The sequence below is a fragment of the Bombina bombina genome, chromosome 3 (genome assembly GCF_027579735.1).
Source record: "Bombina bombina isolate aBomBom1 chromosome 3, aBomBom1.pri, whole genome shotgun sequence".
NCBI classification, from domain to species: Eukaryota; Metazoa; Chordata; class Amphibia; order Anura; family Bombinatoridae; genus Bombina; species Bombina bombina.
This window is the reverse complement of record NC_069501.1, coordinates 365,189,191-365,207,783: the sequence shown is the minus strand read 5'-3', so window position 1 is coordinate 365,207,783 and position 18,593 is coordinate 365,189,191. Positions and strand designations below refer to the sequence as shown.

Below are 18,593 nucleotides of genomic sequence, written 5' to 3'. Positions count from 1 at the left end.
CCTCAAAGGGGATGAGAACCAGGAAACCCGGAGAACGGGTACAGGACTCATTCATAATTCCCAGCCCAAAGGGAAGAGAACACCCTTAGCCGGAGGTCAACACCCCCCCCAACAAGGTGCTAGGCCGCGACAAAGTCACGCAATTTCTCTAGAGCCCAAAGGCCCCAAGGGCAACACTAAGGGAAATGAGAACGAGAACAGTCACCCAAAAGAGAGTAGAAGAAAGGCAAGTCTCTATCATCCTTTCAGATTAACGTTCCAGAGGACCACACCCAAGGGAGAAGAATGCAAAGCATCCCAAACCCAGGCAGAAAAACATCCCCTAAGCAAAAAGCTTGAAAAAAGAGACAACACCTTCTATCGCCCCTGATATGGAGATGACTAATTCCTGAAGGAAGACAAAGCCTCACGGCCTTCACTTCCTAATAAAGCGGCCAAAGCCACCAGAAAAAAATGGACGAAGTCCAGAAAGTCTTGACCCAAAGGAAGAGAACATCAAAAAGGAATAAGTCCTAAAAGGACACTTCCAAAGAGACCATAAAAGACAAAACCGTAAGAACGCCTGTATGAAGGACCTAAATCCGCCAAGTCTCCAACCCACAACAGGAATGAACACTCTAGTTCCCGTAAAAATCGGAAACGACTGAGCATGTTGCTACGGATCTCAACGGAGTCCCGGCCCACTAGATTGAAGGGTGAATAAGGACTGAACCAACCCCCCATGCCCCTAAGCAACCACTGACCCTCAAGTCCTCTCAGGATGCTAGTAGAAGCTTGCAAAATAAAGCAAGAAAACAACACAAATCAGAATGTGATCACTAGCGCCCTCACCAGACCAATCGGACATAAAAAGGCACCACATGTCTGAACTAGGCCTCAAAGACAGAAGGATTTGTACCCAGTCAGGACCAGCCTGAAACCAAGGGTCCCAGCAATGTCAAGGCCACATAGAGTCTCCCCAGAGATGGAGGGATAAAGAACAGTCAGACAGACTTTTGTAAACAGTGCAACCACAAAATCGCCTGTATCAATTCCAGAGAAGAAAGTTCCCGAAGGAAACATCACACCACAACCTGAGCTTTAGGCCAAATAAAAGTCATCCTCACCGGATGAAGATAAAAGATAAGGCAACCCGTAGGCTATCGCCCAGAAAGGACAGCCCCGCAGGACCAGTCCAACAAGCTCAGTACTGGAATAGGATACACAAATAACAAAGACTATAAGAAGATTACTTCATCCCCTTATGTCTATGCATGCAAGCCAGTCGAAGATTAAGAATGAGAATCCCCAGACCCATTAAGAGTGGGATCAAGCAGCACCAAAAACGTGCCTTAGTAGAACACGAAGGCACACCAGTCTATAACGAAAGGCGCAACATACCTCCGCTGGGACAAAAGAAAACACTGGCCCCCGAAGGTTGACCCACTGAAGCCTCAGGGGCAGTCACTCCCCCGGAGGGCTGAACTGGACCAGGCGATCCCACGCCTGATGAGCCACGGTCAACAAAACACGGACAATATCATAAGCACACTCCCGGGAGGTGAGGTGCAGATGCGCCAGCGCCAAAGATATGGCCATACGGAACTGTGTCGTAACCTCCGGTGGGAACAGGCCACATTCCAAAGAAGGATAAGTAGCGTTTGGGTTACCTGCATGCGTAGTAAGAGTTGGTGGTAGGGAACTCGTCTCGTGGGAAATAGAATCCCCAGAGGCGGATGTCTCAGTGGGCACCTGATTCCCCGATCCCGAGGAACAGAGCACTCTAAAACGGCATTCAGAACATAACTGATGGGCATGTATCACCCGGGCCAATTCATATTCTTCGCAAAAAGTAGAGTCTAAATCAAAGACATCCGTCTTCAAAAAAATCAGAATCCTCCATAACTGGGACACGGAATAGAAAATGGACCAATAAAAAAAATCCAAACGGCACCTTACACCCCCAATGGCTGGAGCACTCACCACCTCCAGAGAACCAGACACCAGTGGACCAGGATATCTCCGTCGCCACACAGTCAGCAATGTGAAAATGGAGTCACAAGGTAAACCGTGCAGTCCATGCAAAAGCGCACCCAACCGTAAAGGCCACGTCACTAGACATAGGCCGTTATGTTCCAAAATAGCCATGAGCCAAAGCAACACAAAACAGTAGCAGACAGAATCACATAACAAACATGATTATAAACCCCACTGTTCAATAACCCCCCTCAGGAGATATTAACCCTTGATTCCTAGATACAAAAGAAGCCTCACTGAGACCCTATGTTAAATTTATCCCCGGAAGGTTGTAGCCCCTCTCGGATAAACAGTTGTAATTACAATACATCCATGATGAAAGTAAAATGAAACAATCTTACCGGAATCTATGCCATGGAACAGGAACACGGCCCTTCAAGTGTGACAGATAGTAGCGTTGCTTCTGCCATGGACTTGAGAGAAAAAAGAAGGGCAGCAAAACTCATCAACGCTGATTGCTTGTGGAGCTGTTAATATGAGTCAGGATGGATTCGCATTTTCGTATCCAAAACTTCTGACACTTCTCTGCCAACCTCCTGGGACGAAAGGCAAAGAATGACTGGGGGATGAGGGGAGTGGGAGGAGTATTTAAGCCGTTGGCTGGGTTTTTTTGCCTCCTCCTGGTGGCCAGTTTCTGAATTCCCAAAAGTAATGAATGCAGCTGTCATTTATGAAGAAAAACTTGTTACTTTCAACTTGTAATAAGAGCGCTATCCGAAGTGCGCAAAAAGCTCCACTCGTAATGTAACCCATAGTAATCTAGCCCATAGATAATGTACCACCTGGGAGTAGCATAGTACTGCTGATCCTGAGTGGAAACTGCCGCTGACCCAATCAGCAGCGCTAGTTGCATGACCCAGCTGTACAACAGCTGCTGATTTGGTGACCAGTAGTTTGCCCTTGGGGCAACCAGTACTCTTCTGATTCTGAATGTTGCTTAACTATCACCTAGATTACGAGTCTTGCGTTAGGGTTAAAAAGCAGAGAGGTCCCAACGCTGCTTTTAAAAGCCTGCTGGTATTACGAGTCTGGCAGGTACAGGTGTACCGCTAAATTTTTTTCCTCGACTCGAGCATACCGCAAATCCACTTATGGAAATTACGCATCCTATCTTTTCAATGGGACTTGCATAACGCCGGTATTACGAGTCTTGGAGAAAGTGAGCGGTACACTCTCTCCTGTCAAGACTCCTACCGCATTTAAAAGTAAGTAGTTAAGAGTTTTATGGGCTAACGCCGTAACATAAAACTCTTAACTAAAGTGCTAAAAAGTACACTAAAACCCATAAACTACCTATTAACCCCTAAACCGAGGCCCCCCACATCGTAAACACTTAAATACATTTTTTAACCCCTAATCTGCCCGACCGGACATCGCCGCCACTTTAATAAATATATTAACCCCAAACCCGCCGCACTCCCGCCTCGCAAACATTAGTTACATTTTATTAACCACTAATCTGCCATCCCTAACATCGCCGACACCTACCTACATTTATTAACCCCTAATCTGCCGCCCCCAACGTCGCCGCAACTATATTAAAGTTATTAACCCCTAAACCTAAGTCTAACCCTAACCCCCCTAACTTAAATATAATTTAAATAAATCTAAATAAAATAACTACAATTAACTAAATTATTCCTATTTAAAACTAAATACTTACCTATAAAATAAACCCTAAGCTAGCTACAATATAACTAATAGTTACATTGTATCTAGCTTAGGGTTTATATTTATTTTAAAGGCAACTTTGTATTTATTTTAACTAGGTAGAATAGTTATTAAATAGTTATTAACTATTTAATAACTTCCTAGTGAAAGAAAATACAAATATACCTGTAAAATAAAACCTAACCTAAGTTACAATTACACATAACACTACACTATCATTAAATAAATTAACTAAATTAACTACAATTAATTACAATTTAATTAAATAAACTAAAGTACGATAAAAAAAACAACTAAATTACAGAAAAAAATAAAATAATTACAATTTTTTAAACTAATTACACCTAATCTAATCCCCCTAATAAAATAAAAAAGCCCCCCAAAATAAAAAAAATCCCTACCCTATACTAAATTACAAATAGCCCTTAAAAGGGCTTTTTGCGGGGCATTGCCCTAAAGTAATCAGCTCTTTTACCTGTAAAAAAATTACAATCCCCCCAACATTAAAACCCACCACCCACACACCCAACCCTACTCTAAAACCCACCCAATCCCCCCCTTAATAAAACCTAACACTAACCCCTTGAAGATCACCCTACCATGAGACGTCTTCACCCAACCGGGCAGAAGTGGTCCTCCAGACGGGCAGGAGTCTTCATCCTATCCGGGCAGAAGAGGTCCTCCAGACGGCCAGAAGTCTTCATCCAGATGGCATCTTCTATCTTCATCCATCTGGAGCGGAGCGGGTCCATCTTCAAGACATCCGACGCGGAGCATCCTCTTCTTTCCGACGACTAACACTAAATGACGGTACCTTTAAGTGACGTCATCCAAGATGGCGTCCCTTCAATTCCGATTGGCTGATAGAATTCTATCAGCCAATCAGAATTAAGGTAGAAATAATCCTATTGGCTGATGCAATCAGCCAATAGGATTGAAGTTCAATCCTATTGGCTGATCAAATCAGCCAATAGGATTGAGCTCGCATTCTATTTGCTGATTGGAACAGCCAATAATATGCAAGCTCAATCCTATTGGCTGATTGGATCAGCCAATAGGGTTTTTCTACCTTAATTCCGATTGGCTGATAGAATTCTATCAGCCAATCAGAATTAAAGGGACGTCATCTTGGATGACGTCACTTAAAGGTACCGTCATTTAGTGTTAGTCGTCAGAAAGAAGAGGATGCTCCGCGGCGATGTCTTGAAGATGGACCCGCTCCACTCCGGATGGATGAAGATAGAAGATGCCGCCTGGATGAAGACTTCTGGCCGTCTGGAGGACCTCTTTTGCCCGGATAGGATAAAGACTTCTGCCCGTCTGGAGGACCACTTCTGCCCGGTTGGGTGAAGACGTCTCAAGGTAGGGTGATCTTCAAGGGGTTAGTGTTAGGTTTTATTAAGGGGGGATTGGGTAGGTTTTAGAGTAGGGTTGGATGTGTGGGTGGTGGGTTTTAATGTTGGGGGGTATTGTAATTTTTTTTACAGGCAAAAGAGCTGATTACTATGGGGCAATGATCTGCAAAAAGCCCTTTTAAGGGCTATTTGTAATTTAGTATAGGGTAGGGATTTTTTTTATTTTGGGGGGCTTTTTTATTTTATTAGGGGGATTAGATTAGGTGTAATTATTTTTTTAAAAATTGTAATTATTTTATTATTTTCTGTAATTTAGGTTTTTTTCATACTTTAGTTTATTTAATTTAATTATAATTAATTGTAGTTAATTTAGTTAATTTATTTAATGATAGTGTAGTGTTAGGTGTAATTGTAACTTAGATTAGGTTTTATTTTACAGGTATATTTGTATTTATTTTAACTAGGTAGTTATTAAATAGTTAATAACTATTTAAAAACTATTCTACCTAGTTAAAATAAATACAAAGTTGCCTATAAAATAAATATTAACCCTAAGCTAGATACAATGTAACTATTAGTTATAGTGTAGCTAGCTTAGGGTTTATTTTATAGGTAAGTATTTAGTTTTAAATAGGAATAATTTAGTTAATTGTAGTTATTTTATTTATATTTATTTAAATTATATTTAAGTTCGGGGGGTGTTAGGGTTAGGGTTAGACTTAGGTTTACGGGTTAATAACTTTAATATAGTTGCGGCGATGGTGGGGGCAGAAGATTAGAGGTTAATAATTGTAGGTAGGTGACAGCGACATTGGGGGCGGCAGATTAAGGGTTAATAAATATAATATAGGGTTCAGTGATGTTGGGGGCAGCAGATTAGGGGTTCATAAGTATAATGTAGGTGGCGGCGGTGTCTGGAGCGGCAGATTAGGGGTTAATAATATAATGCAGGTGTCTGCGATGTCAGGGGTGGTGGATTAGGGGTTAATAAGTGTAAGATTAGGGGTGTTTAGACTCGGGGTTCATGTTAGGGTGTTAGGTGTAAACATAACTTTTATTTCCCCATAGGAATCAATGGGGCTGCGTTAGGAGCTGAACGCTGCTTTTTTTTGCAGGTTTTAGTTTTTTTTTCAGCTGGCTCTGCCCCATTGATTCCTATGTGGAAATTGTGCATGAGCACGTTATTCCATCTTACCTCTACCGTAAGCAGCGCTGGTATTGAGGTCAGATGTGGAGCTAAATTCTGCTCTACGCTCACTTTTTTGCGGCTAACGCCGGGTTTCTAAAGACCCGTAATACCAGCATTACTGTAGGTGAGCGGTAAGGAAAAACTGTGCGTTAGCACTGCACACCATTACCGACAAAAACTTGTAATCTAGCCGTATGTACAGTATTTAACCCTTCTGTAGGAATTAAAATCATAGGGACACATTACGAGTGGAGCGCTAATAGAACTAAGCTTTTTGCGTGCTTCAGGTTGCGCTCGTATCATGTGTTGAAAGTTAACTGTTTTCACTCGTGCGCTAACACGACGAGCGCAAAAAGCCAAACTTACAATATCGCGTGCGTGTTCACGTTTTCCCCCATAGAAGTCAATGGAGAAAAAAAGTGGGAAAAAAACACCCTATTCTAGCGCAAATCCAATCGCATATTCTCATGTGCGCTAACCTGACCTGAAAATATGAATATTTTATATTCCAATGTTCTTTACATAACATAATATGTTCCATCTATTCAAAAAAAACATTTCTACATATATCTGATGTTTGTTTTTTACAATATATATCTATACCTATACATACATACATATATAAAAATATATATGTACATATATTATATATAGATATATAGATGATTATATACAGTATAGGTATAGATATATACAGATATATATATATATATATATATATACACAAAGTCAAAGTGTAGGACCCAGCACACACCTTATCCAAAAATTCCAAGGGACACGCACTCTCCGTTGATACTTAATCACCCTTTAATTGGTAAACATTTTCGGGGTCTCCCCCGTCCTCAGACCATTATAAACACACAGTCTTACCTCTATCCCATATATAGTGCTCCCACCACCGCAGTACAACGTGAATGTCCGTCTGCGTCCTCCTGAGACAACTGATCATGCGCAGAGGAGCAGACGGCATCACCATTTAGACAAAAATCCTAAAATTGCAAACGAAAATACGTCACCGTGCCTAGAACACTCCCATCACAACATTTCCTAAATAATAACAGCCCTTGCTAAAGAACGCATAATTGTATCATATGGATTATATTGACACACAATAAAAAAATAAGTTTATCAACCTTTTTACGCCATGCATTACAGCACAATATTGTTATACCCTGTCTAGAGTACAGTCACCTGCAGCAAAGTACATATATTAGACTAACATTATTACTACCCTTAATAGGAAGATACAAACACCTCGCTAGAGTGTCATGAATAACTAACTACAAGAAATAGTAAAAAGCTCAAAATAGATAAAATTCAGTAACTACAGTTAACCCAACCATCATAGTACTAGCGATGCCTCCCCTATCTAGAGGGGAATTACCCCCCAGATAGTTGATATTTATCCAACTATTAAATCTATCATCTCTAACTGATTAGTTTTTACTTTATTACTTTTTACTGTGAATACCACCTACAGTACATTAGGTACATAGGGCCTGGAGTATACTACAAAAAACACTGGAAATCCAAGTGTACATTCAGACCCTTTGGTACAAGGGTATCCAGATTGAAAATCCACCTGGATTCTCTTTATAAAAGACTCTTAGCCCTATCGCCACCTCTAGGTTTAGCTGGAACGTGATCTATGATGATGTATCTGAGGTCAGTGGCAGTATGCTTAAATTCCAGGAAATTACTGGCCACCGGCTGATCAGAAGTGCCATTCTTAATGGCTGTTCTTATGGCTGACCGGTGGTTTGCCATCCTAATCCTCAGATCATCCTGGGTTTTACCCACATAGAAACGCCCACATGGACAGTGTAGTAAATACACGATAAACCTTGTTGTACATGTAACCCTGTAGTTTACAAGGTACTTTTTATTAGTCCATGGATGGAGAAAATGTTTGCTCTGGGTTAGTCCTCCACAGGTAATGCAACCACTACACCGGTAGCAACCTTTTTTGGAAGTACTCAACCATGTTTTCTGAACATAACTTTCCCTGTTATCATACCGTAAGAGTAAATCATTTAGGGACTACCCTCTCCTAAACCCAACCATAGGAGGTTCCAGCTGGGTTAACGGTAGAGTTTTATCAGAAGAGATAATATCACAGTTTTCTTTTAGGATCCTTGAAAAACCCAATCTTTCCAGGGTAAATGTAGTTGTGTAAATCATCCTACTCCTTTCCTCTTCTTTCTCACTTTTATGTAGGGCTTGTGCCTGTGTCAGGCCATCCACTGCTTGTACTGCTGGTTGTAACTGGTTGGGGCCATAGCCTCTTTGTCTGAATCTCTGCTGCATCTGCAAAAGCTGCTCATCCTTCTTAGTAGTATCTGTGTTGTTCTGGATAACCCTTTTTAATTGTGAAACTGGAAGGACACGTTTCAGACTCAGAGGGTGGCAGCTGGATATTTCAAGTAGGGAATTACGATCAGTTTCCTTCTGAAATAGAGTAGTACCAAAACCTTCAGGACCTTTCGTAATCCTAATATCCAGAAAATCATTATGTAACTGGTGATAATTCATTTTGAATTGGACCTGAGGGTTAACACCGTTCAGATCCCTGAACCATTCATTAAGTTCACTGTGATCCCCTCGCCAAATAACAATCAAATTGTCAATATACCGCTTAAAAAAGATCACTCTGTGGTCATGGAAAAGTGTTGTTTCAACTGTCTCAAAAAAAACAATCCATAAAAAGATTAGCATAGGATGGGGCCACATTGAACCCCATCACTGTACTAGATGTTTGCAGGTAATAACCTTTCTCAAATTTAAAATAATTATACTTTAGACAGTATTCCAATAATTGTATAATGACATCAGGCGGAGGTCCAACATAAGGATATTTCAAAAGATGATAAAGAACTGCAGCCATCCCCTCCTCATGAGGTATAATTGTATACAAACTGGTCACATCCAATGTGTCCAGTATATCATCAGCATTAAAATTTGACCATGTTTTCAGTTGTTTAATTAATTATATTGAATCTAACAGGAATGATGCTGTGTTGCGAATCAAGGGCTGTAGCAGGGAAACGACATATGTTGCAAGGGGTTGCAGGATAGACCCCCTTGCAGAAACAATTGGTCTACCTGGTGGAGAGGTAGGGTTCTTGTGGACCTTTGGTATGATGTAAATCACTGGAACAATTGGATATTCAACAGGCAAATAGTCCCTCAGAGATTGGGATCATATTCAGTTGTAATAGTTTATCTAAGTACTCATCAATCTTAGTTTTAAACACCTTTGTTGGATCCTGAGGTAGTAGTCTATACACCTTGGTGTCAGAAAGCTGACCAAGTACTTCATCCCTGTAGTTGGCATAATCCTGGAGTACTAGGGCACCACCTTTATCAGCCTCCCTTACCACAAGGTTCTTATTCATCTGTAAATCCCTTAGGGCATTTCTTTCAATACTGCTCAAATTATTATGGATCTTTCCCTTCAGGGCATGTTGTTTCTGTAACATATGTTCCCTGGCCATCCTGGTATAGGTGTTAATGCTCGCATTATTACTCTCTTTGGGTCAAATTTACCCTTCCGTCTGAAGCTTTGTTGTTTATTTTTATCATTTTTTTCACAACCAAAATGTTCCTTAAGGTGTAAAGATCTCTGGAACTTGTACATATCAACATGTACCGAAAAGTCATCAGAAAAAGTTGTAGGCACAAATTTGAAACCTTTCTCTAGTACACTCCTCTCAGCGTCTGAAAGAATGTGTGAACTAAGGTTCATAATGATACTTGTACATTGAGTTGTTACTTGTGCCATTGTCTCAGTGGACGTCCTCTTGCCCTTGTGTCATGTCCCCCCCGGCATCTAGGCGGCCTCTGCCCCGCATGTTTTTTGACTGGGTTTGCATACTTGGTTGTCCCTGGCTACTTGTATTGGGGTCTAAAGTTCCATCATTGTCTGAGCTGTTATCAGAACTATCAACAGTAGTTAATGTTCTTGGCTTAAACACCCTCTGACAGCGATTTCTATTATAATAACCCCTTTCTTGAGGGCCTAGGAGCCACTTATAAACCCTTTTCTCCTTATAATCTGATGTTACTGCATCCCATTTCCTTTCCTTAAATGCTATCAATTCTTTCTCTTAGTTAGATACCTGTTGTTGTAACTTATCAATCCAGGTGTCACTGGTGTCATTGGAAATTTTAGGTAGATATACACTCTCAAAGGTTTGTATTTCAATCTCCAAATTATTCAGCTGTCCACCAACCTCCTGTATAACTAATAAAATTCAATCCAATTAAGCTTTATTCAAAATACCACACCACTTGATACAAAAAGTGGGGTTATTCCTACCAATCGTAGGTACGCTCCTAATACGGAAGCCCTTTGGAATAAATGACTTTCGGTGATATTCTGATAAATAACCACCATGTAATTTCAAATCCACTCAATCTCCATGTGGGTGTTTCTATGTGGGTAAGACCCAGGATGATCTGAGGACTTGGATGGCAAACCACCATTCAGCCATAAGAACAGCCATTAAGAATGGCACTTCTGATCAGCCGGTGGCCAGGCATTTCCTGGAATTTAAGCATACTGCCACTGACCTCAGTTACAACATCATAGATCACGTTCCAGCTAAACCTAGAGGTGGCGATAGGGCTAAGAGTCTTTTACAAAGAGAATCCAGGTGGATTTTCAATCTGGATACCCTTGTACCAAAGTGTCTGAATGTACACTTGGATTTCCAGTGTTTTTTGTAGTATACTCCAGGCCCTATGTACCTAATGTACTGTAGGTGGTATTCACTTAAACAACACACAAACAGCACCTTGACTCTTTATCCTTTTTAGGTTCTTCTTTGGTGACCGGTGGTACAGAGGATGGTTTGTGTCACACAATTTTATCCATATAGCAAAGATATCTCCAAGATTATATATAAGCATTGGAATGTTCTCAAAAATTGTAACCCTGATGCTGTAGCCTTTAGGGATCCCCCAATGATGGCCTATAAAAGAGTATCTAATCTTAAAGATAGGCTGGTAAGGAGTGATGTGGGATAAAGAAAAGTACAGGCACAGACATATATTACTACTAAAAACACAGGCACATTCCTCTGTTTGGGTTGTGCTAGTTGTAATGTGGTCATTAAAGGTAAAGATTTTGTACACCCTTTAACAGGGAAAAAATTCAGAATCAGGGAACATTTCACGTGTGACCCATCCTATGTCATTTACCTAATAAAATGCCCCTGTTCTAAGATTTATTTGGGGGAAACGACTAGAAAGGTAAGGGATAGGATGAGTCAACACAGGTCTAATATTCGATGTGGGGATTTAAATGCCCCTGTTTCTTGTCACTTTGTGGAGGCTGGCCATAGTATCAGCCAACTTAGGTGGCAAGTAATTGATAATGTAGGTAGGCTACGTAGAGGGGGTAACAGGGAACAGTTGTTGAAACAAAAATAATTATTTTGGATTCATAAGCTTAATGCTATGGCCCCTATAGGTTTAAATATGGAACTTGATTATGCAGTGTTTCTGTAAGTTTTATCATCTTTGGATAATTTAATATTTAAGGTATCTGCTGTGTGTAAGCATTGTTTTTAGATTTATTAATAGGTTTGTACATAAGATAAAATAAAGGTGTTAACATTGAATATATGTCTAGAAAGCTAGGTAATACATTTAAGTATGATGTAGTATTATATGTTATGCACTAGGTGGTGCTATGCTATAGCAAATAATTAACAGCTTGTGAAGGGTTAAGATTTTTTGCCTTAAAAGGGCTGTGTACACACCTGTTAATTCTATGCAGGATTAAGGGAATGGCTCCCGAAACGTTGCATTTGTTTGTAACTCAATAAATTTCTAAAGTTTTTTAACTATATTTGGTGCTGTGGATTGTTGTTTCATTGGAGTAGGTGGTATTCACAGTAAAAAGTAATAAAGTAAAAACTAAACCGTTAGAGATGATAGATTTAATAGTTGGATAAATATCAACTATCTGGGGGGTAATACCCCTCTAGATAGGGGAGGCATCTCTAGTACTATGATGGTTGGGTTAACTGTAGTTACTGAATTTTATCTATTTTTAGCTTTTTACTATTTCTTGTAGTTAGTTATTCATGACACTCTAGCGAGGTGTTGTATCTTCCTATTAAGGGTAGTAATAATGTTAGTCTAATATGTATACTTTGCTGCAGGTGACTGTTATAACAATATTGGGCTGTAATGCATGGCGTAAAAAGGTTGATAAACTTATTTTTTCATTGTGTGTCAATATAATCCATATGATACTCTTATGCGTTCTTTAGCAAGGGCTGTTATTATTTAGACTATGTTGTGATGGGAGTGTTCTAGGCACGGTGACGTATTTTTGTTTGCAATTTAGGATTTTTGTCTAAATGGTGATGCCGGCTGCTCCCCTGCGCATGCGCAGTTGTCTCAGGAGGACGCCGACGGACATTCACGTTGTTCTGCGATGGTGGGAGCGCTATATATGGGATAGAGGTAAGACTTTGTGTTTATAATGGTCTGAGGACGGGGGAGACCCCGAAAACGTTTACCAATTAAAGGGTGATTAAGTATCAACGGAGAGTGCGTGTCCCTTGGAATTTTTTGTATATATATATATATATATATATATATATATATATATAGAGATAGATAGATAGATAGATAGATAGATAGATAGATAGATAGATATAGATGATTATATACAGTATAGCTATAGCTATATACAGATATATATATATATATATATATAGATATATAGATGATTATATACAGTATAGGTATAGATATATACAGCTAAATATATATATATATATATATATACAGTATAGGTATAGATATATACAGATATATATATAATGATTATATACAGTATAGGTATAGATATATACAGATATATACAGTGGGTATATATATATATATATATATATATATATATATATATATATATATATATATATAGGAATGTATATTTATAAATACATAAAACATATTCTGCTATGTGTAGAATATTGGATTGACACATATTTACAGTAAATAGATAGTTAAAATCTTTTAATATTGCAGAAATATGATTTTTCATGTTTTTATCTGCGTAACTGCAAAGGGCCCCAATGCACTTATATATACAGTATGTCCATATGTATTTATATGTGTATACAATATCGCGTGCGTGTTCACGTTTTCCCCCATAGAAGTCAATGGAGAAAAAAAAGTGGGAAAAAACCACCCTACTCTAGCGCAAATCCAATCGCAATTCTACTTATATCTGATGTTTGTTTTTTACAATATATATCTATACCTATACATACACACACACACACATACTGTATATATATTTATGATTATATACAGTATAGGTATAGATATATACATATATATATATATATATATAGGAATGTATATTTATAAATACATAAAACATATTCTGCTATATGTAGATTATTGGAGTGACAAATATTTACAGTAAATAGATAGTTAAAATCTTTATTAAATTTTAATATTGCATAAATATGATTCTTCATGTTTTCATCTACGTAACTGCAAAGGGCCCCAATGCACTTATATATATATGTCCATATGTATTTATATGTGTATATAAGTCTGTAAATACATATATACAAATATAAATACATATGTACACACACAGACATCTTTAGACATGTATATGTATGTATCTCTATGTTAAAGCCATTTGTCTATCCTTTTTTTCTCCTAACACCTGAGGTCTCCTATCTTTGAGCCCTTATAAATTTGTGTACAATATTTTTTATAAAAATAATTTTTATTAGATAATGTTATTAGCGGAACTATACTTTGTAATGTATTTGTGATGTGTTCTTTGCAACTTGTAATACGAGGGGTAAGCTCAACAAGCGCAAACACCCGCACAAAAAAAACCTTATAGCTCATGTGCAAACGTTTGTGCTCCACTCGTAGTCTGGCCCATAGAGTTGGGTCACTGCAAGTGTAAAATTGCATGCTCTTACTAATTAGAGCATGTGATTTTTTTCATTATTTTGGCACTTTAAGTAATATATGATAACACTATGATAACAGTATATGGTGGCAGAGCGTGCAAGAATGTTTGCAAGGAATGAAATGGAGCTATGTTAAAGAAATCAAGAGAAATAAATCCATTTGATAACACACACACACATACATATATATATATATATATATATATATATATATATATATTATTTGCACACCTTTTCACAATCGTAAAACTTTAATTTGAATCTTCAAAGTGTTAATATAGACAGCGACCATTAAATTACTTTATGTAATGCCAGCAACGATTCAAGGTAAATTAGAAATTGAAAATACAGCAGAGTAAGCTGGTGAGAATTAGTTATTCTCTTTTTTTAAAAAAACAAACAAACATTAGTAAGTAAATAATATTTGCAATTAAGGGCTAGATTACAATTGGAACGCTAATTTATCGTGCGCCCGCAAACTGGCAAATTTACTCATTACAAGTGGCTGGTTATTGCTACCACAAGCTCACGGTAGCAATTAGCGCTTATAAAATTAACCAGAAATCAGATCTCTGGTTAATTTTATAAATGTGCCCCAAAATACAGTGTAGTGTATTTTATTAAAAACTAAAGATATCAGCATCTTTATTTTTTTTTATAAAATAACTGCACTAAGCAGTATTTTGGGGGTAAAGTTGGCGGGAGTGGGGTATTAGGGCCTTTACATTGCGGTCTATGGCAACTGTGTGTTCCCAGTAAATATATATGTATATGCTTATATACATATATATTTATGTGTTAATATGACACATATTTTCTTTTACTCACTCTTTTTCTTCCAGAAAGCTTCTTTGTAGTACATTATGCATTTGATAACTGACCCCATTGGAAGATGTTGGATTAACTGGTTTCGTATTGCTGGAAGCTCGGGGTTAAAATGGATCTTTGTAGTAAGGAATGGTGGTATGGCACTGATTATAAACTTGCCCTAAAAACATATTATTTTAGTTTTCAAAAAAGAACAGATTTAGAAATATGTACTATCACATATAATGTCAGTATTAGGGTTTAGCACTTACAGCAACTGCCATATAAATAAGATACTTATTATTATTATTATTAGGTATTTGTACGGTGACAACAAATTTTGCAGCACTATAAACATAGGTGGTATACAAGATAACATTTATAGGAATCAAATGGGTAGAGGGCCCTGACAAAAGTTGCACTGTTGTAGTCAGCTCTTATGAAGGCGATCTACAAACAGCTGAGCTCATAGGCTTAAATTCCAAGGGGTTCAAGGGGAAACAATGGAGTTAGGAAAGGTTAGTGTAGGTTGTATACATCCCTAATTAGTAGAGTCTTTAGGGAGCGCTTGAAGCTGTTAAAACTAGGGGAAAGTCTTGTGGAGCGAGGCAGGAAGTTCCACAAGATGGGAGCCAGTCTAGAGAAGTCCTGTAAACGGGAATGTGAGGAAGTAACAAGAGAGGAGGAGAGTAGGAAATCGTGAGCAGAGCGAAGGGGATGGGAGGGAAAGTATCTGGAGACAAGGTCTGAAATATAGGGGGGAGCAGTGCAATAGAGGGCTTTGTATGTCGGAGTGAGGATTTTGTGTTTAATCCTGGAGGCAAGAAGAAACCAGTGAAGGGATTGGCAGAGAGGTGCAGCAGATGAAGAGCGATGTGTAAGGAAGATGAGCCTGGTAGATGCATTCATTATGGTGTAAAGGAGCTAGGCGGCAGCTAGGGAGACTAGAGAGAACGGAGTCGGGAAAGGATGAGAGAGTGGATTAAAATTTTAGTTGTGTCTTAGTTGTGTCTTGTGTAAGGAAAGGTCTAATTTTAGAGATGTTTTTAAGGTGGAAGTGGCAGGTTTTAGCCAAGGACTGAATGTGAGGAGTGAAAGAAAGGTCTGAGTCAAGAGTGACCCCAAGACATCGGGCATGCGGGGTAGGGGTAATGATGGAGTTATCAACAGTTATAGAGAAATGGGGGTGGAGAATTTGGAAGAAGGGGGAAAAATAAGGAGCTCAGTTTTGATTTAACTTAAGGTAGTGAGAGGACATCCAAGATGAGATATGAGAAAGACAGTTAGTGACACAGGTTAGCAAGGAAGGAGATAAGTCTGGTGCAGAGAAGAAGATTTGGGTGTCATCAGCATACAAATGATATTGAAACCCATGGGTCTTTATTAAGGAACCTAATGATGACATGTAGATTGAAAAGAGAAGGGGCCCAAGGACAGAGGCTTGAGGTACCCCAACAGAAAGTGGTAACAGGGAAGAGGATGTTCCAGAGAAGGCTACACTAAAGGTACGGTTAGATAGATAGGAAGAGAACCACGAGAGAGCAAAAGAGGGTGGTCGACAGTATCAAAGGCTGCAGACAGATCAAGGAGGATAAGCAGAGAGAAGTGGCCTCTGGATTTTGCTGTAAGTAGGTCGTTGGTAACCTTAACAATTGCTGTCTCTGTGGAGTGATGGGGACGAAATCCAGATTGCAGTGGGTCAAGGAGGGAGTTTAGTGTAAGGAAATGTGATAGACATGCATATACTAGCTTTTCAAGAAGCTTTGAGGCAAGAGGGAGTAGGGAAATAAGGTGGTAGTTGGATGGGGAGGTTGGTTTGAGAGAAGGTTTTTTGAGGATAGGTGTGACCAGTGCATATTTTAGAGATGAGGGAAATATACCAGCGCTGAGGGACAGGTTGGAGGTGTATGTGAGTATAGGGGGTAAGGGTAGAAGAGAAGGAGGGGAGTAGCAGTGAGGGGATGGGGTCGAGGGGACAGGTAGTGAGGTGGGAGGACAGTATAAGGGCATAAACTTCTTCCTCTGTAACAGGGGCAAAAGAGCTAAATGTATGACTATTTGGGTTTTGGATGATTGTGAGCTTTTGAGGGGGTGGGAGATTGGTAGTTTGGTTATTGAAGTGGCTGGCAAAATCTTGAGCTGAGAGAGAAGTTGTATTAGGAGGTGGGGTGGGCGGAGAAGAGTATTGAACGGGGAGAACAGACGTTTTTGGTTAGAGGAAAGAGTAGAGATGAGAGTAGAGAAGTATTGTTGCTTATAAAGATTAAGGGCAGAATAGTAGGAGTTCAAGATGAACTTGTAGTGAAGAAAGTCAGCTGAACTCTGAGATTTTCTCCAGTGTCGCTCAGCAGTACGGGAACATCTGCATAGGTACCGTGTTAGAGGAGTGTGCCAGGGCTGAGGGTGAGTGTGTGATTGTAGTTATAGTGGCAGATAGATTGGTCAGGGAAGGAAAAGGAGGGGATGGAAGAGGTTCGAGAGCGCTAGCGAGCTGTTGCTGATCTAATGCCTTAATGCTTCTTTGAAGTTTGGTGTAAGGGGTAGAGGGAGGGAGAGTTGTGGGGAGGGATGTGATCTTGCAAGTGAGGAGACGATGGTAAGAAAGAGGAAAAAGGGAATTTGTGAAATTTGAGATCGATAACTGAAAATCAGATTGAGGGAGTGACCATCTTTGTGAGTGGTAGAGTTAGTGTATTGTGACAGGCCAAAAGAGGAAGTGAGTTGCAGAGGAGGCAATGGGATTGTCAAGAGGGATGTTGAAGTCGACAAGAATGAGGGCATGGGTGTCCGAGGAAAGGAAATAAGGTAGCCAGGCAGCAAAGTGATCTAAAACTTGAGTTGAGGAGCCAGTAGGGTGGTATATGACTGCAACACGTATAGAGAGGGGAGAGAATAAGCGAATCAAATAAAGAAAATGCGAGGGAAGAGAAAGGCTGTATTTGTTGAAAGGTGCAATGAGAAGAAAGTAAAATACCAACACCACCGCCCTGTCTATTACCAGACCTAGGAGTGTGGCTGAAGTGCAGATCCCCATGTGACAGTACAGCAGTGGATGCTGTGTCTGAAGCAGAGAGCCAGAAGATTGAGAGAGTGGGAGATAAAGAGGTCATGGATAGAAGTGAGCTTGTTGCAAACAGAATGAGAGTTCCAGAGTGCAGGGGGTGGCGGCTTTAGATGCAAGAGGAATGAATGAGAATAAGGTTACTAGAGTTTGGTTTTTGAAGTCTATTGAAAGGCACACATGGTTGTGCAAGGCTAGGGAGTTGTGGGGGACCAGGATTAGGGGAGATGTCACCAGCAGCTAGTATGAGCAAGAGGGAGAGTGACATGAGATGAGATGCAGATTTGCAGTAATGAGACTGTTTTTGGGATGAAGTGCAAGGGGGACAGAGAGTCTTTATGAATGTGTGAAGTTCATGAATACAAAATACTTTTTTAAATTCAAAACTTTAATTTCAAAATACAAATACTTTTTTATAATTTTTTGGGACATCTTGCTTAAAGTGAAGGTCCATTTTGATGAATTAGTGCCCGGTTTTTAATAAACCTATTAAAAACAAGGGCACTTTAATTCATCAAAATTGACATTTCACT

The 18,593-nt window shown here is 39.4% G+C and overlaps 1 protein-coding gene across 1 annotated transcript in view; it reads right to left on the bottom strand.

Annotated features, from left to right (window-relative positions):
• Nucleotides 1–18,593, bottom strand: part of LOC128653287 (amine oxidase [flavin-containing] A-like) — a 412,656-nt gene that overhangs the window by 136,768 nt on the left and 257,295 nt on the right. Inside the window, exon 8 of the mRNA XM_053706492.1 lies at nucleotides 15,021–15,180. Coding sequence (XP_053562467.1) covers nucleotides 15,021–15,180 — 160 coding nt within the window. The remainder of the gene's footprint in view (nucleotides 1–15,020; nucleotides 15,181–18,593) is intronic.